This window comes from Barbus barbus, assembly GCF_936440315.1.
Source record: "Barbus barbus genome assembly, chromosome: 48".
Lineage (NCBI taxonomy): Eukaryota > Metazoa > Chordata > Actinopteri > Cypriniformes > Cyprinidae > Barbus > Barbus barbus.
In genome coordinates, this window is record NC_136726.1 from 20,785,460 (window position 1) to 20,807,710 (window position 22,251).

General features: G+C 39.1%; 2 protein-coding genes across 12 annotated transcripts in view; both read right to left on the bottom strand.

Annotated features, from left to right (window-relative positions):
* Positions 1–11,968, bottom strand: chid1 (chitinase domain containing 1). 3 transcript variants are annotated; one of them, XM_079412579.1, is made up of 13 exons: positions 11,887–11,968; positions 10,954–11,078; positions 10,719–10,868; positions 9,209–9,341; positions 9,066–9,110; positions 8,876–8,982; positions 8,547–8,608; positions 7,040–7,132; positions 6,853–6,954; positions 2,973–3,125; positions 444–524; positions 304–346; positions 1–228 (listed from the first exon to the last, which is right to left on the bottom strand). In XM_079412579.1, the coding sequence occupies exons 2-13, from the start codon at positions 11,059–11,061 to the stop codon at positions 130–132; spliced, it is 1,176 nt and encodes a 391-aa protein (XP_079268705.1). In that variant the 5' UTR covers positions 11,062–11,078; positions 11,887–11,968; the 3' UTR covers positions 1–129. The 3 variants fall into 3 exon arrangements, with proteins under 3 accessions (XP_079268705.1, XP_079268704.1, XP_079268703.1); XM_079412578.1 differs by lacking the exon at positions 11,887–11,968 and adding an exon at positions 11,341–11,430; XM_079412577.1 differs by lacking the exon at positions 11,887–11,968 and adding an exon at positions 11,317–11,430.
* Positions 11,186–22,251, bottom strand: part of thoc5 (THO complex 5) — a 21,865-nt gene continuing 10,799 nt past the window's right edge. For 8 of the 9 annotated variants that reach the window (XM_079412576.1, XM_079412575.1, XM_079412571.1 and 5 more), the window contains 15 exons: positions 21,751–21,897; positions 21,557–21,671; positions 20,486–20,618; positions 20,128–20,205; positions 20,005–20,048; positions 19,830–19,929; positions 18,477–18,585; positions 18,283–18,384; positions 17,852–17,948; positions 17,280–17,391; positions 14,654–14,757; positions 14,437–14,524; positions 12,843–12,958; positions 12,576–12,769; positions 11,630–11,974 (listed from right to left, as the gene is read on the bottom strand). In XM_079412576.1, coding sequence (XP_079268702.1) covers positions 11,911–11,974; positions 12,576–12,769; positions 12,843–12,958; positions 14,437–14,524; positions 14,654–14,757; positions 17,280–17,391; positions 17,852–17,948; positions 18,283–18,384; positions 18,477–18,585; positions 19,830–19,929; positions 20,005–20,048; positions 20,128–20,205; positions 20,486–20,618; positions 21,557–21,671; positions 21,751–21,897 — 1,603 coding nt within the window. In that variant the 3' untranslated portion in view covers positions 11,630–11,910. Of the gene's footprint in view, positions 11,975–12,575; positions 12,770–12,842; positions 12,959–14,436; positions 14,525–14,653; positions 14,758–17,279; positions 17,392–17,851; positions 17,949–18,282; positions 18,385–18,476; positions 18,586–19,829; positions 19,930–20,004; positions 20,049–20,127; positions 20,206–20,485; positions 20,619–21,556; positions 21,672–21,750; positions 21,898–22,251 lie in introns of all 9 variants that reach the window. The other variant, XM_079412573.1, reaches the window with a different exon arrangement.

A 22,251-nucleotide genomic window follows, 5' to 3' on the forward strand; every position in this document is an offset into this window, starting at 1 on the left:
TGTAATTAAAAATAATTTTATTGGCATGCTCAACAACAGTATTGTTATAAATATCTGAAGTGCTTTATTTAATTGCACTTTATTTGGAAGCAAATCAGACAGACGTAGGTCAGGTCACAGTCAAATGGGTCACAAAAGATCGTAGAAATAGTCCAGTCCTTGTCCTAATTCCCACATGGAAATTCCTGTTCCCAGTTCAGCTGCCAAGGCGATACGAAGCTGGAGAAACTAGAGGAGAAAGAGCAAGTCCCATATCTGCATAATACCCATAAGCCCCTTTAATATTTTATATCAGAAAGTTACCTTTAAAGTGGGGAAGTAAACAACATGCCTCACTCCATTACTCCTGAAACACAAGAAACAATCTTATTAAAGTTTGTTTTTAATGCAAGCTAATTTTGTTCATAAAATTACAAACTTTGTGTAAGATGTGTGTGTTTAACCTTTTATAACTGAAGAAATGTTCTCCAGTATTTTCGTCCCACTGCAGTTTGGGTTTCACTTCCTTCAGCAGTTCAACATACCTAAATGAAGACGAAGATTAAATATGGTTCTGGAAGTCACGGACACTTCAAAACTCTAGAACTACATTTTTAAAAATTAAACTTGTATATTTAATAACAAAAAAAATGAAAAAACTAATAAAACTTTAAAATATAAACATGTACATTTAACAGCAGTTAAACTGGGGTTTCCAAAAGCAATATCTTTTGAGACAACTTGGTAGTTACATTAAAATTAAAATTTATATTACATCAATGTTTAATTCTCTTTTATGAGGTTTTCTGGTCAGAATACGAGTATGCAGGACAATGTAGAAAATATCACCACAACTATAAACTACACAATCTATATACTATGTATTTAAGTTAAACTTTTGTAAATATAAAAACAATATATAGGCAATTTAGCTGGATCAGATTTAGTTGAACTTATTAAATATACAAGCTTAATTCAAATTTTACTAGAAAAAAATATCACTTTTGTTTGTTTTTGGTATCAAATTTGATTTAAATATTTTGATATAAATATAGCTATATAACAATCGTTTATATTTTATAAAAAAAATAAAAATAATAAAATATATATATACATATATATACACACATACAGTGAGGTCAATAAGTATTTGATCACCCTGTGATAAATTTGAAAACACCGGCTTTCATGTTTTCGTGTGGACGGCGAATCCGTATATTTTCTTAAACGATGACGTCATCAGCCCACGTCTCGCCCCTAATCAGACACCGCTGCGTCACATAACAGCGACAACAACAACAACAACGTCAGACTACGTGCCTGTGTTCGTGCTGCAGAACCTACTGAGCTCATTAGTTTTATTAAAGCAAAATCTTCTGCTTTGTGTGTTAGTTTATATTCAGCGCGCAAGGTTTACGCGGCATATGGCCCAAGTCGTCTTCTCTGTTTTTATGTGTATCTCTGTGGCAGAATTACAGCGCCACATATTGGTCTGGCATGTGTACTACATCGTTTTCAGGGATTCCGTGTGGACGCAGATATTTCCTGAGACGACTCCGTGTTTACGGAATTTGAGGCAAAAAAAAAAGATCGGATACGGAGAAACCCGTCTTCGTGTGGACGTAGCCAAATGGGCAAAAGCAAAGAGCTGTCAAAAGACACAAGAGACAAAATTGTAGACCTTCACAAAGCTGGAAAGGGCTACGGGGCAATTGCCAAGCAGCTTGGTGAAAAAAGAACAACTGTTGGAGCAATTGTCAGAAAATGGAAGAGGCTAATGATGACTGTCAATGTCCCTCGGACTGGGGCCCCACGGAAGATCTCTCCTCATGGGGTATCAATGATGCTAAGAATGGTGAAGAATCAGCGCAGAACTACACGGGAGGAGCTGGTCAATGCCGTGAAGAGAGCTGGGACCATCGTTTCCAAGGCTACTATCAGTAATACACGAAGACGTCATGGTTTAAAATCTTGCATCGCACGGAAGGTTCCCCTGCTTAAGTCAGCCCATGTCCAGGCCCGTCTGACGTTTGCCAGGGACCATCTGGATGATCCAGAGGAGTCATGGGAGAAAGTCCTGTGGTCAGATGAGACCAAAGTAGAACTTTTTGGTCTTAACTCCATTCGCCGTGTTTGGAGGAAGAAGAATGATGAGTATCATCCCAATAATACCATACCTACAGTGAAGCATGGGGCTGGAAGCATCATGCTCTGGGGGTGTTTTTCTGCACAGGGGACAGGACAACTGCACTGTATTAAGGAGAGGATGAACGGGGCCATGTATTGTGACATATTGGGCAAAAACCTCCTTCCCTCAGTCAGAGCATTAAAGATGGGTCATGGCTGGGTCTTCCAACATGACAATGACCCAAAGCACACAGCCAGGAAAACCAAGGAGTGGCTCCATAAGAAGCATATCAAGGTTCTGGAGTGGCCTAGCCAGTCTCCAGACCTAAATCCAATAGAAAATCTTTGGAGGGAGCTGAAACTCCGTGTTGCTCAGCAACTGCCCCGAAACCTGACAGATCTAGAGAAGACCTGTATGGAGGAGTGGGCCAAAATCCCTCCTGCAGTGTGTGCAAACCTGGTCAAGAACTACAGGAACCGTTTGACCTCTGTAATTGTTAACAAAGGCTTCTGTACCAAATATTAAACATTTTTGACTCAAGTGATCAAATACTTATTTGACACAGTAATTCACAAATAAATTGTTAAAAAAATCATACAATGTGATTTCCGGATTTTTATTTTTAGATTCTGTCTCTCACAGTGGAAATTGTAGACCCCTCCATGATTTCTAAGTAAGAGAACTTGCAAAATGTGTGTGTGTGTGTGTGTGTGTGTGTGTGTGTGTGTGTGTGTATATATATATATATTTTTTTTTTTTTTTTTTTATACTTTGAAATAAATAATAAACAAATAATTAGCACAGTTAATTTAATCTGACAGCAATAATTTCGATAAATGAGTGTTTCAATGAACGAAGCGTGTACCTCCCGCCCAGTAGCGGCTCCGCTCCGCCGTGGCCGCTGAAGTCCAGGCCGTACATGTTGATTCCCAGCAGGATCTTGTCTCTCCACTGGCTGTGAGGCGCGAGCTGCAGCACACACTCTCTGACCCAGGGCAGCGGAGCGCTCGGACCTGGCCTGAAACACAACAGCATCACAGCCAACTTCAGAAGAAAAAAAAAAAAAACTAACAATGGCCAGACTGTGTGGGTTTTTCAGTAGCCAATGTTGAATTCTGGGGAACTGGGTGGCGATGGGGAGTTAAACATTTACAAAAAAAATCTCTGTGCTTACAAACATGTGGAAAATAAATTAGTTCACAAATTAATCACCAGTTAAAATATAATGACAGATCAATAAAACATCTGTAAAAGGACACTTTTAATAGGATACACAATAACAATATTAGCCAATTTGATCGTTTTTTTGTTTGTTTGTCTAATCGTCTCATTTTGGAAACTATGGAAGTCTGAAAAAGTCTGAATTGTGTGATAAAAAGCTGCAGTTACATTTTTATTTCTTTATTACAAGCTGATATCAGGTTGTATTTTTACTTTTATTTATTTTTTACTTTTAGTTTTTAACAAAGTTAAAAACTAAAAGGTTTAACTGGATAAAAAAATAAAAAATGTCATTGCCTAGGCAACATTTCTCATTTTAACTTAGTTTAATGATGTACTAAAATAACGAACTAAAATTGAAATAAGTTAAAACCTATATAGACATTTAAAATTATTAAAAACTAAAACTTTTTTTTTTTTTTTTTTTTTTTTTATTGGCCTGTCAGTAACACAGATAACACATGACAGTACGTATGTGTAGTTATGCTATCATCATTCACAGCCTTTTTTTTTTTTTTTTTTTTTATATTATTTTTTTTTTATTAATTAATTAATTAAATTTTATATACCCTTTTATTTAACCATACTATGACCGACAAGACCAGGGGACAGAGAAAACAAGAGAGAGAAAAAAAAAATAAAAATAATAATAATAATAATAATAAAAAAATAATAATTATAATTATAATGATAATAATAAAAATAATAATAAAAAAAAAAAAAAAAAAAAAATTGTGGATAAAGTCAACAGAGAAGGGGGAGAGAGAGAGAGGAAAAAAAAGAGAATGGGGGATAGAGAGAGAGAGGAAAAAACAAAACAAAAAAAAAAAACAGACAATTTGCTTCGATACCTGCTGACAAAAAGAGAAAACAACAGAAGACACAACAGAAGACACAACATCAGAGAAACTGCAGCAACAACCAACATCTGTATGAATCACAATAAATTCTAAATGTTAAATGTTATTGAGCAACACGCATAACTAATATTACAAAATAAGTTTTGAAGCAACAGCAGATCAGAACAATGTGTGTCTGTGAGCACCCGTTTTTACACCAATGTGAATGCTTGAGTGTACACCTGTGTGTGTGAGCGCGCTTGTGTTCATAAGGTTCCTCCATGTAAATGTGTGTGTGTGGGGAACAACAGCCCCATCCCGCAAGGCATGAAGCAGGCATGGAAGAGACCCAGGCCCCAAACATCCGGAGGCCCCCCAGGGCACGGGACCCCCAGGGGAACCACCGCAGGGACAACTGCGGCCCCCACCCAGAAAAGGGCAGAGGAGAGCCCGAAGGTGGGACATCCGACAGCCACAGTGTAGACACCCCAGGGTGCCGTGGCGGCAAGCCCGCAGGCTCCGCCGGCAGCCGACCACACCAGGGCAGACCGAGCCCTGGGCCCGGAGATCCAAGGGCCCCCCACCCCCCAACCGGGGCCCAGCAAGGCCAGTAGGGCCAGGCCCCGCCAAGCGACCGCCGAGAGTGGGCCAGCGCTCACCCGAGCATCCTGCCCCGGCGCGAGAAACCACCAATGCACCGGCGGCATCCTCCACCGGCAGGGCATGGTGGTGGGGTGGGGGTCGACTGAGATGATGAGTGAGGTGGAGTCTAAGGCCCGACCTGACACATAGACGTAGACGAACAAGCACACATATACACAAGCATACGTTCCCACCCTCATGCACGCAACGAATATTCTCACCCTCGCCCCACATGTAGACACACAAAAATGGACATGGTACCCACACTCACACTCCCTATATGCACTCTATACTCCTAGATCCAGGCACCACCACCCCCAGAGGGGTAATCAGCGCCCGATCCCGGAGCTGAACCCCCTTCGCTCTGGCGTGGGGACAGGAAGACCACCCCGGTCCCCGCAGCAGCAGAGAAGACCACCAGCCCAGACCCCGACCGGGCGGCCAGCTCATCCTCGCAGCCCCCGGCCCCGGACAGAGAACAGAGAACAGGGGTGTGAGATAAAAAAAAAAAAAAAAAAGAGACCCCATGCTTCACCTCACCCGCTCAAATGTAGTGTTGGTGTGTGTTGTTCTAAGGTGCTTTAAAACAGGGGTGCTTTAAAACAGGGGAGGGGCACCCTCCACAAGCTTGTGTCAGCTCGTCCCCTCCCTAGAGCCCTCAATGTCTATGTGCAACTTAAAATTGAGAAGTGGGCACTGGCACCAGAGGGAAGGCTGAATGAACAGACCGCCCTCCGGATGCCATTCAGTGTGCCCACCCCCAAGGCCCTATATGTATGTGTCATGTGACAGTAAGTAATGAGAATGTCTAAGCTGTAAAGTGTGATTGAGATGCAGGTGGCCACGAGGAGACAGAGGAGTACCACCTCCCCCGCATCCCAGCGACACACCCGCACCTCAAAACCCTACCTATGTGTTGGTGTGATGGAGCGGGAGAAGTGAAGCCTTAGGGATGGGGAGGAAAGCATCAGAGGGGGCAAAATACCCCCCCCTTCGGAGCCAGCTCCCCCGCTGACCCCCATAGGCACCCCCGTTACCCCAAATCTGCCCAGGGCGGGGGGCCCAGGCCCATCCAGACCAGGGCCCATGGCAGCCCGGGGCGGCCCACCAGACCCCACAGCAGAGGAAAAACTACCCCACCCCATCACTCATTCAACTCCCAGACTACATAAGACAATAAGACACCCAGGTTAGGCCCGTTTTCCCTGCCTCTATTGGATCCCCCCCGCGGAGGCACCGATGCATCGAAGACCCCCACACCAGGGCCGGGCCCAAGCGCATGCACCAACCCATGCTCCCGGCGGCACACCAACCAGGACCCAAGCCCCCCAGGCCCAGCCGTAACCCCAACCGGGAGGCAGAGCGCCCCCAGAACCCCAAGCCCCCCCCGGACCAACCCTGGAATAGAGCAGCCGCCAGGCCGGCAACCTACGTCCGCCGGCACAGGCATCCCCAGTAGTCCCTCAAAAACTAAAACTTTTAAAAACTAAAATTAAAATGAAAAACGAAAATACTAAATTTCAAATACATTTACATTTACATTTATTCATTTAGCTGACGCTTTTATCCAAAGCGACTTACAATTGCTATATATGTCAGAGGTCGCACGCCTCTGGAGCAACTAGGGGTTAAGTGTCTTGCTCAGGGACACATTGGTTTCTCACAGTGGATTCGAACCCGGGTCTCTCACACCAAAGGCATGTGTCTTATCCACTGCGCCATCACCACCCCATACTACTAATAACACACCACCCCAAATACTAATAAAAACTATAATAGTAGCAGTACAGACATGTAATATCAGTCATCAAATTACCTGTTGGCCAAATATAAAACCATATAATAAAAAAATAAAAAAAAACAGTATTTAACAGTATCACCCAAAATGTCCGTCTCATTTTAAATTTCATTATTTTAAACTTAACATCATAAAATGTTTCTGCATGATTTTGACAGAAATCAATGAAAAGCAAATCACCATTAAACTACCATCAGAATCTGTCTCTCTGTGTGTGTGTGTGTGTGTGTGTGTGTGTTTCTGACCTGCCCGGTCCAGAGTAATCATACGTCATCAGACTGAACGCGTCCACCACTGGTGCCAGTTTCTCAAAGTCCTCGCGTCCAAACATGCCAGGCTGACCAGAGCTGAACACGATACAGACAGGTGCTCATGTAAACAGGATCAGTGCATAAGAAATACTGAGATGGAAAAAGAAATATACTCATTTACCCTGGTGCGACTGAAGGAGGGATGACCAGCACACAGGTTAACTTCCCAGCCTTCAGAGTCTCACACAGGTGTGTGACCAGGTGCACCAGCTCTCTGTAACACACACGTCATACAGATGCCATATCAGAATATTTATCATATTCATACTCAGAATATAATCTGTTTTAGATTTTATGAAGATTTTATCTGTTTTAGTAATGTCACGGTTTTCACAAAAATGTAATTTTTTTAATTAAAATTTTTTTTTATATATATATATATATATATATATATATATATATATATATATATATATATATATATATATATATATATATATATATATATATCCCACACATAGACTTTACCTGGGCGGGCCACCCAAGTATATTACGTGACAGATTTTTGTTTTTATTATTATCGCTTGCACTTTTTTTATCCGCCCGAGATAATGAAACCTTCCATGATCGATTAGTGGAAAATACGTGTTTCGCACTGCTCGTTCTGTGTGCTCGAGAACTGTCGACGCTCCCACAGACAATCTCCAGTGTTTCCCATACGTTCATTTATTTGTGGCGGGCTGCAACAATATCCACCGCCCGCCCGCTGCCATCAGCTCCCGCATCTCATACACACACACACACACACACGAGTGTGACTTTAGCACAATATTTAACAACTTTCAGACCCTTTTGGCAGGTTTTTTTCCCATAACAGGTACATACTCACAAACCTAACGACTTTTTTTTTTAAAAACACTAGCTATGGTTCAGTTGGAAGATGTCTCCAGTACTGCCCCGACTCTCCCGGCGCAGTGTCGCCTCTATATCGTCCACACCTGTTACTTTCTACATGTGTCTAAATACAAATTACAGGAGCATTGCATGCTTGAAAAGCAATTATTTTGACAAGGTGCAAATCAATTTGTCCAGTCCATTTTTTAGTTCTGTGTGAAATTTGATCAAGTTTGACTTTTCTTCAGTTTTATTGTGTTGTTGCAGTGAAACAAAAACAACAAGCACATGAATACCAAAATATTTGCAACTGGAACAATTTTCTGAGAGAAGTGTTGCATTTTCTGACAGAATTGCAAGGGTGCCGATATTTTTGGCCATGACTGTGTGTGTGTGTGTGTGTGTGTGTGTATAACCTGCATACTAAATCACAATTCAAATGTGTTGTTAAATTACTACATTTAAGATTTACTTAAAATCTAATTAAAATCACTTTAATTAAATATTTTAGGTCAGATGAGGCTCAGTTGAAAACAGTGTGTGAATATAATTTCAGTAATTATTAATATTTCAAACTTTTTTATTTTTGTATTTTATTTTCATTATTTCAACTTTATTTTTATTTTAGTGTTACTCATTTTAATAATTATTTCAGTTAGTTGCCAGGACAATATTTCTCATTTCCAACCAAGATATTTAGGTTTTATATTCATTTTTATTTCGGCTTTATTTCAATTATCAAAAACATTTTTTAACAGTTTTATTAAACAATACCAACACACATTCTTACTCACTGTCTCTTATTTCCTCCAAGCTGACTCCATAACTCCAGTGTGTAACCATCAAACCCTTCAGCCTAATGAGAAAAATCAGTCAGTCAACAATTCTCACAATGAGGAAATAAAATTAACTTCATCAGAGCAGATTAGCCAGCATACATGCATATTTTGGTTACACAAAAGTGAAATCACACTGATTAAATACAGTATATGGCCTATAGTCAGGCTTTTGACTGGGAACTAATAAAAACCCGAGCACTCTAACTCCCATGAAGTGGAATATGGATCCTAGTCAGGAAACATTTTATTAAAATGATTATCCCAACATGACGTGAACACAGCACCTTTGCCACTTCCAGCGTCTCTCGACCCAACTCCTCCATCTCATCCTCGCTGTCCAGAACGCTCGCGTAGTCCTGGTAGGACCATCCGTCAAACAACAGCCGAGGAACTGAGAGAGAAACACACACTGAGAACCTGATGCTTTCAGCTGGATTAACCTCATGTCTTCCACGACATTAAATCCATACTCACGTATTTTGTTTTTTTTATTGGCCTTCCTCACCGCTTTGACCCAACCTGTGAAAAGATGAGCATCGTTAGTGCTTAAAGAAAATCATCTGCCTTTTTTCCCCATAAAGCATCTTTGTCTTACGAAGGAGGAGAAGTGATCAGACCGGGATCGTGGTCATGAAGACCGGTGATGTGGAAGCTCTCTGGTCCCCTCCGTCTGAGCTGAAGCCACACCGGAGACACCGACGTCAGCTTCGGACCAAACATCTTAGCAATGTCATATCCATGAGAGTTCCACTGAAAGATCAAACGGAAAGATGCATGAATGGATGAAGAGATAGATACAATAGATGTTAGAACAACAGATAAATAGAACGATAGATAGAATGATAGAACAATAGATAGAACGTTAGAACGCTAGAACAAACGATAGACAGATAGACAGACCGATAGAATGATAGATAGAACGACAGAACAATAGACAGATATATAGAACGACAGACAGACAGACAGATAGATAGAACGAAAGACAGACATAGATAGATAGATAGATAGATAGATAGATAGATAGATAGATAGATAGATAGACAGACAGAACGACAGAGACAGATAGACAGAATGATAGAACGACAGACAGAACGATAGATAGATAGATAGATAGATAGATAGATAGATAGATAGATAGATAGATAGATAGATAGATAGATAGATAGATAGATAGATAGAAAGAACGACAGATAGAACAATAGATAGATAGAAAGAACAACAGACAGACAGAACGATAGACATATATAGAACGACAGACAGACAGAACGACAGAGACAGATAGTCAGATAGATAGACAGATAGACAGAACGATAGATAGATAGATAGAAAGAACGACAGACAGAACGATAGATAGATAGAAAGAACGACAGACAGACAGAACGATAGACAGATATATAGAACGACAGACAGATAGAACGATAGATAGATAGAACGACAGACAGATAGAACGATAGATAGATAGACAGACAGACAGAACGACAGAGACAGATAGTCAGATAGATAGACAGATAGACAGAACGATAGAACGACAGACAGAACGATAGATAGATAGAAAGAACGACAGACAGAATGACAGACAGAACGACAGACAGAACGATAGAAAGAACGACAGACAGAATGACAGACAGAACGACAGACAGAACGATAGAAAGAACGACAGACAGACAGAACGATAGATAGATAGACAGACAGACACAGACAGAACGACAGACAGACAGAACGATAGATAGATAGACAGACAGACACAGACAGAACGACAGACAGACAGAACGACCGACAGACAGAACGATAGATAGATAGACAGACAGAACGACAGAGACAGATAGTCAGATAGATAGACAGATAGACAGAACGATAGAACGATAGATAGATAGAAAGAACGACAGACAGAATGACAGACAGAACGACAGACAGAACGATAGAAAGAACGACAGACAGACAGAACGATAGATAGATAGACAGACAGACACAGACAGAACGACAGACAGACAGAACGACCGACAGACAGAGACCAGACCGACCGACCGATAGATAGATAGAACAACAGACAGACAAAATGATAGATAGATAGATAGACAGACAAAATGATAGATAGACAGACAGAAAGATGTATGCTCTGTGACTCACAGGTGTGATGTATCCCAGCACAGCTCCTCTAAAGTGTCGTGTGGACACACACTGAGGGCAGAACCTCTTCTCCTCTCTCACTATGTCCCGCCACTGAGGCTCCGTCACCGCCAGACCCCGCTCCTGCGCCGGACGATCCGCCGCTGCCGTCTTCACACACACACACACACCATCACATTCAGAGGTGTTAGCATATCAGCAGACAACACTCACACAGATCACAGCAGAGTCTCACCTCCACCTCCTGGATCTTATTGGCTTTTTTGGCATCGGTCTTTGATAATGTGCCTCTGACTGCAGGCAGCAGCAAACAGACGAGCAGAAGAGTCAAATCTGCTCTCATTTCAGCGCTTCTGCCGTCTGAGGAGCGACATACACGGATTATAATAATCAGAAATCATTTGAGACAAACACTGAACTATGGGGTTACCACAGTGGAAAAAAATGTTAAGTTACGGTTTTTTTCTGAATCCCCTGGATCTTTAATAATATGAGTCTCAAATGCAGCATTAAATGCACCTGTGCTGCAGTTTTAACACGAGAGGGACAAAATTAAAAGTTATCGATTTCATCCCCTGCAGTAAATCCAATCACTCACCCGATATGTGTCTAATAAGCTTACTCTGCGATATAAATGTTCATGCTCTTCAGCAGAGATGATGTGGACATACAGGTTTGACAGACTTATGTGCATTTACTGTCACGTGACCCCGAACCCTTGCGGATTTCAAAATAAGAGTCTCTAACAAATTATTTACGATAAAGCTGAACAAATAATTTCGCATTGTTTCTATGAAAAGTACTAATACATGCATTAAACATGTAAAACAAGTAAATGCACGCATATAAAAATTGTGTGTGTGTATATACACACATATATGTACAGTATGTTTATATGTGTATAAATGTGTGTATACTTATATAGTAAAATAACCGAAAATATAAATACAATAAAAATGGTAAAACAAAATAAAATAATACATACAGGTAATACCACAAAAAGTTGGAATCATCAAATAGTTGGGAAGACAGGGAGATTTTCTAATCAAAATCAGTGTTTATTTTCTAATTCACATTATATGAGCGAAACACAGGAGAAAAAGAGATAAAAGGTAGATGAAAGAAAATGAGAGAGGGCGTTCAGCCCCTGCTAATAACATTAAAACACCCTCGCTCGTCCTGCAATCCTGATTCAGCGGTGACTGAAGAAGCCCTGAGGATGGTTGTACTTGAAGGGCTTCAGACGACTGGGACCCCTGAGAGAAAGACATGAGATTTCACATGAACACCACATATTTGTATCCATCAGAAAACATGGAAATTATTCACCATTCATTTACACTTAACAGACATTTTTTCCAAAGCGACTTACAAATGAGGACAATGGAAGCAATCAAAATCAACAAAAGAGCAAGTGCTGTGACAAGTCTCAGTTAGCCTATAAAGAAAACAAGTAGATAGAATAGAAAAAAAACAGAGAAAGCTAGTGTTAGAGGCCTTTTTTAAAGAAAACAAGCAGTTAGAAAATGAATAGAGCACTGCTAGAGATAGAGGGTCTAATAAAGATGGAAGAGATGTGTTTTTAGCCGTTTCTTGAAGACATTAATATTCTGGGTTAAATACAAATTTAAAACTTATTTCTAAAAACAAGCATTGATTAATGTGCACAATTTATCAATGCATATCATATGATTGGGAAAAATGCTTGTATTTTGTTACAAATTATATAATTTACATGCAAGTTTCACTCAAAAATACACTACATTAGAGAAATAAAATGGGTTGTATTGTTAACTTCCAGCAAACAATCACTTTGATTCGCTCCTCGGTGTATTTGCAGCAGGTCTAGTGTGTTACCTGGCAGTACGCAAGCACATCTTCTCTCTGGGAAACTCCTTGGGTCCCTCAGACCCATCACACACTTGACTCTCCGTCTCCAGATACACATCCAGACACACGCACAAGCGCTGGATTTGATTGGTCAGGAGCTGGAGACCCGGACGTGGCCCCTGCAGCTCGGATCGGCACACGTTCACCTCGCTCTCCATCGCCTGATCACATGATAACCACATCATTTAGAAAACAATTTCACACTGAAGACCTGAGCAGCGGTGAGGCTCTTACCCGCAGGTTATCATCAGTGCGCCCGCTGCACTCTCCTTTCCAGTGCAGAGAGAGAGAGAAGAGCGGCATGACCTCAGGGTAACGTGGGTTCACCACCACAGCGGCCAACAGACGAGCTGAGAGACAACCAGAGACACAATTATGTCATCAGATATTTCCATGACTGTGGTATTTATGATGGGGTTTATGATGTTCATGTCATTGAATCTCTGAAATAGTAATGTTTATACAATATAATTTTGCAACACCACCAATAAACTTCGGGTAATGTAAAAAAAAAAAAAAGGTTTTATTCATTAACAGTTACATCATAGATCTGATTTTTTTTTCTTCAGGAAATGGGCAGACTAAATAGCACCACAGGAGCGAACAATAAACGATAGAAATGGCAAAACAAAAATTAAATCCAAATTTTGAACAATTATGAGTAACATTAGGCTAAAACATAAATGTTATATCTTGATCGCTATCAGATGCTGAGCCGACCAGGATGCATTACTGATCTCACTACCATCAGACTCTCCATCGCTCGTGGTATTTAGTGCTTCTTATACCTCTTCGGCATCCATAAATTGCCTACTTTTACTCATTTTGTCTTTATTTATTAAACTGATAAGCGCTAATTCAGTGAGTGAAAGGTGTTGCCTAGCAATGTACAATGTTAAAACATAAGTGTCAAGAAAATTGCAGCGTGAAAATACAGACATTATATAGTTGGTAAATTTGACCCGCTGGCGCTTATAGGTATAAATGCCCCGTTTTTTGATCGGGTTTTATCTAAACAATTTTTAACAACAGGGGATTGTAAATCACACAATTTTAGTAAAAGTCAATGACTTGGAGACTTGAATGTTTCATTAAAAATTAGAGCCACCCCTTGGCGTTTCTAGTAATTTTGTTATGTGTTTTTGTCATTTTTGTTAGTTCTATTTAGCTTTCATTTTTATTTCAGTTTTAGTCATTTAAGTACTTCAAATTATTTTATTTCATTTAGTTGCCAATACAACAGTATTATTTCAGTATCACTGATACATTATTATAATTTTTGTTAATATTTTGAACTAGATTTTATTTTTTTCTGTTTAAATAAAATTCTCGTTAATTTTCTTTTAATCTTTTGGTTTGTTTTTCCCATTTTTATTATTATTATTCATTTTTAATATAGATAATTTTTGTTTGTAGTTTATTTAGTTTTAATAGCTTAAATAAAGTAACATTTTTATATTTTATTTTAAGTAAATAAATTATGGTTTTAGATGATGACAATTTGTGATAATTATGATAAAGCAATACAACATAATTTAAGTTTTTAATTTTTTTCCCACCAAATATTAATATTTTATTTCAATTAACAATAAAAACACTGCTCTGAAATTTTTGTTTGACATTCTAGAGTAGCAAGCAAATGAGATATAATGGATTTCAGATTCACCCGCCACTCTAAACATCACATAATCACTGCGGATGGCCACTTTACATATCAGTCAGATGGTCTCTCTTCCAGTTTAAGTGCGTGATTTTAGGCCACAATAAGCTGAAATGCAAACCGAACATGTTGACAGTGAAGAGTCTGACACAAGAGCACAATTCCCACCTGTTCCTCTCTCCACAACCGCCATGAAGAACAGATCCGTCTCACTCACCAGACCGGCTTTCAACGCATGCTGCACGTAGCCCAGCTCCTGTTCAACAAGAACCAAACTTTGATGCACCGATTTTCACTTAAGAAACCAAATTTACCCATGATGTCAGTGTGAGATGCTAAACATTCCCCGATTTGAAAGAGTATTTCCAGACTGGAAGAAACGTACAGTGAACTCCTGGTAGCTCATCATGGTCCAGCGCGTGAGACCGGAAACTACTTTAGCAGGAAACAGATGCTGGTACTCGCTGGAGACGGGAATGATGCTGTGCTCTGGAACAGAACAAACCCACTGCACTGTTAACGCAAAAAAACTAAACAAACAGCATCATGGTTCAATTATAACATTTGTTAAAGGGATAGTTCACCCAAAAATGAAAATTGTGTCATCATTTACTCACCCTCAAGTAGTTCCAAACCTGTCTTTGTTCTGCTGAACACAAAAGAAGATATTCTGAAGAATGTGGGAAACAGAGCAGTTCTGGGGCAAAATTGGCATCGGGCGATGTCTGCAGTGAAACATCGCGATGGACGATGACATCGGGGGGCGGGGGGTAGAGTTAAAGGGTGTGCCCGAAGCATAAATCAGTATTCAGAACCGCATGGAAAACAAATAACGATTGCCAACGGTTGCCTGTTACAGTACATAAAATTTCACTTACCACATAAACAGACAGAGTAAGGAGCACACTGGACGAGAAGAGCAGCGTCACGCCACATCTTTAAAATTCAAACACATTTTCTATGAGCGTACGCACACCGGCGGCACCATTCGGCGTCTGTTCGCGGTGCCAAGCAATGATTCAAAACAATGTAAAGATGCGGCGCTGAGCTTCTCATCCAGTGTGCGACCAGCTTGAGACGATGGCGAATGATTTGCAGATCCCGAGCACAACTGACAAACATCTGATCTTGTAAAATGTGTGGCAAGTACTGCCGCTCCATAGTATAAACAGAGTATGTGCGATCGTGAATCTCAAAAGTGAAAGTGAAACTAAAAAGCAGTTTCAGTGGCAAGGCATAATAGCGGCTCCCTGTTGCCCACAATTTAGACTATATACAATATAATTACCCAATGATATAACAGCGAGAGAAATTAGGCTACTGAAATATATATTTTCCTCCCATCACGTATTTATTCCCTTTTGGGGTCCCGTAGTAGGCTACACTGCATATTCTTTCCGAACACGGTATGGGATGCGGGGGGCATGGGGGGGGGGGGGGCAACCGTCGATCGGCCCAACCCTAAAGTCAATGGTGCCCCAAAACAGCCTGGTTACAAACTTTCTTCAAAATGTCTTCCTTTGTGTTCAGCAGAACAAAGACATTCATACAGGTTTGGAACTACTTGAGGGTGAGTAAATGACAGAATTGTCATTTTTTGGGTGAACTGTCCCTTTGAGGCTGCATTTATTTGATGAAAAATACAGTAAAACAGTAATACTGTGAAATATTATTACAATTTAAAAGAACTGATTTCTAAATGTATTCCTGTGATCAAAGCCGGGTTTTCCTCCAGATCCTTCAGAAATCATTCTAATATGCAGATTTGCTGCTCTAGAAATATTTCTCATTATTATCAATTAAAAGAGTTTTGCTGCCTCATATTTTTGTGTAGTGTAAATATTTAATAATTGTTTGTCTAATATTGTCATGAGTTAACTCAATCGCAACTTAAATCGCACATTTTTATTTGTTCTAAATGTACCTTAAATTAATAAGTTTTTAAAACTCTAATCATGGACAAATATGGATGTTTTATGCAAATGTATGTTTATTATTATTGAAACCATAGTCAACAGAGCATGAAGACTAGACATGTTTCAGGTCATAGATGTTTTTCAAAGAACTTGTTCATGTCTATTAGACACATGAAAAATGAAATACCAGGTTCCCTAGTTCTCTTTCTTTGCACTGAGCAATTTACTTACACAAACCTGTTTCCATTATTTGCAGGACAGGGCAGCTCATTTCTTCTGAACGTGCTGTACATTTATTATTAGATTTGTTTGCCTCTCTGTGCCCACATACTGTAATTTGATGCAACAAAATTCTCAAACTGTTTTCATTGTTATATTTTACTCTTTTTTTAGTGACTGAAATGCAACCCATTGAGACTATATAACCAGCTCTCCCGTCCAACATGTTAACCTTCACAAAAATCCTGATTTATAATCGTGCCGTCGTCTGATGAAATCAATTACACATAAGATAAATACAATAGCTGTGCTGTGAGTTCGGCTATACTTGCATGTAAAATTAGAGAAGCAACATAATATCTGGTTTAACTAAAAGCGCTGCTCCTCTCCGCCGCTCGCTGAACAGATCAGACAGAGAGAGAGAGAGGGGTGTGCGCTGGGACAGAAAGACCTCACGCTTGTGCGGCAGTACCGGCGAGTCTCAGAAACTACATTTAAAAAAAAAAAAAAAGTCTCTGAATCTAGCAACAAAGTCACTAAGTTGGCAACACTGTTCTCCATTTCTCCAACTACGGGCTAGGCCACGGGTCAAATAGAAAATGTGCGCTGCGTTAATAAAATTAGTGCTGTTAAAATTAATTTGCGTTAATGTGTTAATTTTGACAGCCCTAATTATAATGTATATTTATTGACTAAATACACATCTTCTGAATTTATCTATGGGATATCTTGTTTCTAAATATGGTCTGTTGACCTCATTGTTGACCTTGGCCAGTAAACACCCAGAATTCCTCAGCAACCACATAAAACATTACTCAAAAACCTCAGTAACTGCAAAGCAACAAGATAAACAGTGAACATCTGACCGTCTCATACCCAGCGAGCTGAACTGTTTGTGTAGGGCCAGTCGGGCCTGCAGTCTTCCTCGCAACAGCTTCATGGTCCTTTCCATGTGACTGGCGCTCAGAGAGCTGCCCCTCAGCTCCGACTGAAACAAACACACTTCATGACATTACAATACTGCCCACTTTACACTGATAGCAATGATAAAGCTTATTTTCAAGTTTTCTGCAAGTTTCACAAACGCAAATTTTAGACGACTTCTACATTTAAATATTTAGGGATCTATACGAGTAACACTTCCAAGTTTGAAAATACTTCCTTCAACAGATAAACAAGCTTTCATACCCCACAGACAGGTATTTTAAACTCACTTAATTTTATTTAGTTTCTCAGAAAACAAGATTTCATATCTTCATTTTGCATCTCAAGTAACACTGCATCTCGATATAAGGATGCTTAAATATTTGTATTAGAAAACAAAATTGAGGAAGATATGCGATTTTTGCAGTGGATACAACATTTAATGCAACAACTTTATGAATCTGCTTCAATTTAAGACCTTTTTAGGCAAAATGTAGCTCAAACATTTCTAAAGCAACACACACCTGTGCACCACCAGACGAGAACTGCAGGCCACCCAATTTCTGCACCCAAACATACGGATGTCCGAGATCTGACACATAATCCGCAAATGTAGTGATTCTGCACAGAAATGCACATTTTTTTTTTTTTTAAGTAGTTAACACCATATCAAAAGCAAAGGGTTTTTCATGACATTCATAGTATAAATTAAAACATATATAATACCAATACATTTTAAAGAAAAAAAAAAGTTATTATATTATATTATACAAAATTATTTAATATTTTTCAATAAAAAAAATTATATAATGCAAATCTAGTAAAAATCAAATAAAATTATATAAGCACTAAATCCATCACCTAATATAATGTAGATAATATCTTATTATGTCAGTATTATTACTCAATCTGTGATGATATTAATACTAATATAAATTGGAGACGTTGGGCTTACCCGACTTTATCAAACTGGTAGCGGTTGGCAGGGTTGGGCGTCTCTTTGCCGTGATCAGACGCGTAAAGACAGTTCAGCAGACTCTCTGAGTTCAGCAGCTCTCTGTGACAGATGCGTTAATGGTATTAGAAAACTAATAACTGCGCGGTCTGTGTAAGCTGAAGTAGGTTTGATTATGGTGCTGCTGTACTGACCCACCGCTGATGGCTCCAGACAGATCCGTAGTGGTGGAAACTTTGGTTTTCACAGTCAGAATGTTGAGATTCATAAGATAATAGAAAAACAGATGCAGGACGCTGTCGTCTGGAGAGAGATAATACAATTAGTACTGTAACAATTACTAACTACAGTAACACTAAAAGTGATAGTTCACCCAAAACTGAAAATTCTGTCATTAATTACTCACCCTCATGTCGTTCCAAACCTGTAAGACCTTCGTTCATCTTTAGAACACAAATTAAGATATTTTTGATGAATTCCGAGAGCTCTCTGACCCGCTATAGACAGCAAGGATCCTAACGATCAAGGCTCAGAAACGTAGCAAGGACATCGTTAAAATAATCCATGTGACATCAGTGGTTCAACCATAATTTTACGAAGCTACGAGAATACTTTTGCGCAAAGAAAACAAAAATAACGACCTCCACGTCACCCTAAAGCGCCATTTTGGAGACAACGTATGTACGCGGATACGTTATTTACTTTCAAAATCAATTCCAATTCCAGAATCGGATACTTGTTGTAAAATTAAAATGTCAATTTCACCTATCAATTCCTGTACGTGCTTTTTTTTTCTAGGTGCCCAAAAGGGGCTTTTAAAAATGTATTTGTCTTTGAATCATTCATTGAAGAGATTCATTCAACACCACCGATTCATCCAGTAATGAAACAAATCTTGAGTGAGTCATTGAATCATTCCATTCATAAATTCCATGAGATTTTGTTTAGTTGTCTTACATTTTTTTTCTTCAAAACCGTGAACTACAACCTTCATTAAAAAAAAAAAAAAAAAATCTGCACGATTTTCCAGAATCGTGCAGCTCTATTTTGCACATAAACAGCTCTTATTCGAGTTCAGTTTTTATGTAGCCGCCAGATTTTATCACAGTATTCAGCAGCAATTAAATGTTTTGCAAAAAGAGACAGAATAAATGTGTTTGATATCTAAATGTTTGACTTTTTTTACCACATTGGAATTGAAAATCGATAAGAATTGGAATCAGAAATGATCAAATTCAAATGATACCCAACCCTATTCAGATCAAAGCGTAAACACCGTAAACAACATGTCCACGAATTGTTGAATTACGGTTGAACCACTGATGTCACATGGATTATAATTAATGACAGGATTTTCATTTTTGGGTGAACGATCCCTTTAAGAAGAAGTAGCTAATTAAACAGCAAATCAGCATATTAGAATGATTCCTGAAGGATCATGTGACACTGAAGACTGGAGTAATGATGCTGAAAATACAGCTTTGATCACAGGAATAAATTACATTTTAATATATATTCAAATAGAAAACAGCTATTTATTCACACACCTTTACACTTTAGGTCCACGCAGAGCGAGAGAGGGTGGCGTCTCAGCATCTCTTTACGCTTGTCATCCAGTTGAACGCCTACAGTCGCCCGCCGGCGCTTCTGAACAAAGAGAGTTCGAAAATGAGTACATTACCACACAAACTACAAGATAATGAACTGGAGAAGATGTCTGACCGTGTTCTGTTGCTCTTCTTCAGCGTCTGAATCACTTTCATCATCTGAGACAAAAACACATGAAATATAAGACCCCACTGATCACACACACCTCCAACTCATAAAGCAGACACACAGAGGTACCTTGCGAGTCCTCTGGCGGTCTGGAGAGAGCTTTGGCCTCATCCACGTCCCCACTGATGTTCACACACAGGGTTTTGTCTGAAACGCATAATTGCATGATCTCATAAACCAGGATTCATCAGAAACGCAGGGTCGGCGCTGAGAATGAAGATATGAGTCGGGGTGATGGCGCAGTGGATAAGACACGCCTTTGGTGTGAGAGACCCGGGTTCGAATCCACTGTGAGAAACCAATGTGTCCCTGAGCAAGACACTTAACCCCTAGTTGCTCCAGAGGCGTGCGACCTCTGACATATATAGCAATTGTAAGTCGCTTTGGATAAAAGCGTCAGCTAAATGAATAAATGTAAATGTCTTACCACAAGCCTGTCCGTACGCAGCCGCCTGGACCAACAGCACGTACAGAGGGGGCGGCAGGTGACGGGCGACCTCTGCCTGCTTCTGCATTTGCTCGAACGGCATCGACAGATACTCCTGCACTGGGAGAGACGCCTATGAGAAAGAGAGAGAAAAATCCGTCAGTCAGTCTCTTCCTGTCCAACTGGTCTGTGAAATTTGACTCACACTACAGGTCAATTTTTTTTTAATGTTTATGAAATAAATACTTTTTGCTCACCAAGTCTGCATTATTTTTTTTTTTAAATACAGTAAAAACAGTAATATTGTAAAATATTATTACAAATTAAAATAATTGGTTTTTATTAGGAATATATATTAAAATGTAATTTATTTCTGTGATCAAAGCTGTATTTTCAGCATCATTACTCCAGTCTTCAGTGTCACATGATCCTTGAGAAATCATTCTGATATACTGATTTGCTGCTCAAGAAACATTTTTGATTATAAACAATGTAGAAAATGGTTTTTGCTGCTCAATATTTTTTCTAAACTGTGATACATTCTTTCAGGATTCATAAATAGAAATAGAAAGTTCAAAAGAGCTATTTTGTAACAATATAAAATGTCTTTACTGCCACTTTTGATCAATTTAATGCATCCTTGCTGAATAAAAATATTAATTTCTTTTTTTTTTTTTAAATGTTACGTTCTCCAAACTTTTAATTGGTAGTGTATCACGGCTTCCACAAAAATATTAAGCAGCACAACTATTTTCAAAATGAATAAGATATATTTCTTGAGCAGCAAATCAGCATATTAGAATGATTTCTGAAGGATCATGTGACACTGAAGACTGGAGTAATGATGCTGAAAATACAGATTTGATCTCAGGAATAAATTATATTTTAAAGTATATTCAAATAGAAAACAGTTATTTTAAACAGCAGTAATGTTTAAAAATATGACTGTTTTTACAGTATTTTTATTCAAATAAATGCAGCCTTGGTGAGCATTAGACTTTCAAAAACATAAAAAAATCTTAAATATTCCAAACTTTTTACATTTGTATATATGCCAATCTAGGGTTTCACCTGCATGATGTTTTGCAGTCCAGGTTGAAGGCTGCTGAGATATTCTCTCTTCTGCTCAATGGCTTTCTGGATCTTCTCCTTTCTAGCCAGAGACATCTTATACTGCTCCGCCAACCTGCATCATGGGACAACATCATCTTATCAATTGGTCAGGATTTAGAGGTATTAGAGGTTTATGGAGGGTCGGGTGTTACCTCTTCCTCTGCTCCAGTTCCCAGTCCAGGCGGGCGAGCGTGAGCTGGTGGTGGTCATCGCGAGTGACGTGAGGGCGTGAAATCTCGGCCGGAGCCTCCTGAAAAAACTCCTCTTCACTGACCAACTCGATCTCCTCATGCTGAGACCTGAGACAAAGAACAATAATAATCCAATAGTATTCTAGCAGATTAAATATCTTAAAGTTTTTTTGCTTTGTTTTTTAATTAAAACAAAAATAAATTAATGAATGGATGGATAAATTAATTAATTTTTATTGTATTTGTTTTATTCCAATAAATGATTGAATGCATTAATTAATAAATAATTACATACTGCCCAAATATAAAATATTTTTTAGAGCTGAGCCTGATTAGAAAAATATTTGTGACCCTGGACCACAAAACCAGTCATAAGGGTAAATTTTTAGATTTATACAACCTGAAAGCTGAATAAATAAGCTTTCCATTGATGTATGATTTGTTAGGATCAAACAATATTTG

Coding starts and splice junctions, on each gene's coding strand:
- chid1 (XM_079412579.1), bottom strand. CDS start 11,061: ATGAGAGCAGATTTGACTCTTCTGCTCGTCTGTTTGCTGCTGCCTGCA. Junction 10,869..10,953: donor ATAAGATCCAGGAGGTGGAG/GTGAGACTCTGC, acceptor GTGTGTGTGAAG/ACGGCAGCGGCGGATCGTCC. Junction 9,111..9,208: donor TCTTCATGACCACGATCCCG/GTCTGATCACTT, acceptor ATCTTTTCACAG/GTTGGGTCAAAGCGGTGAGG.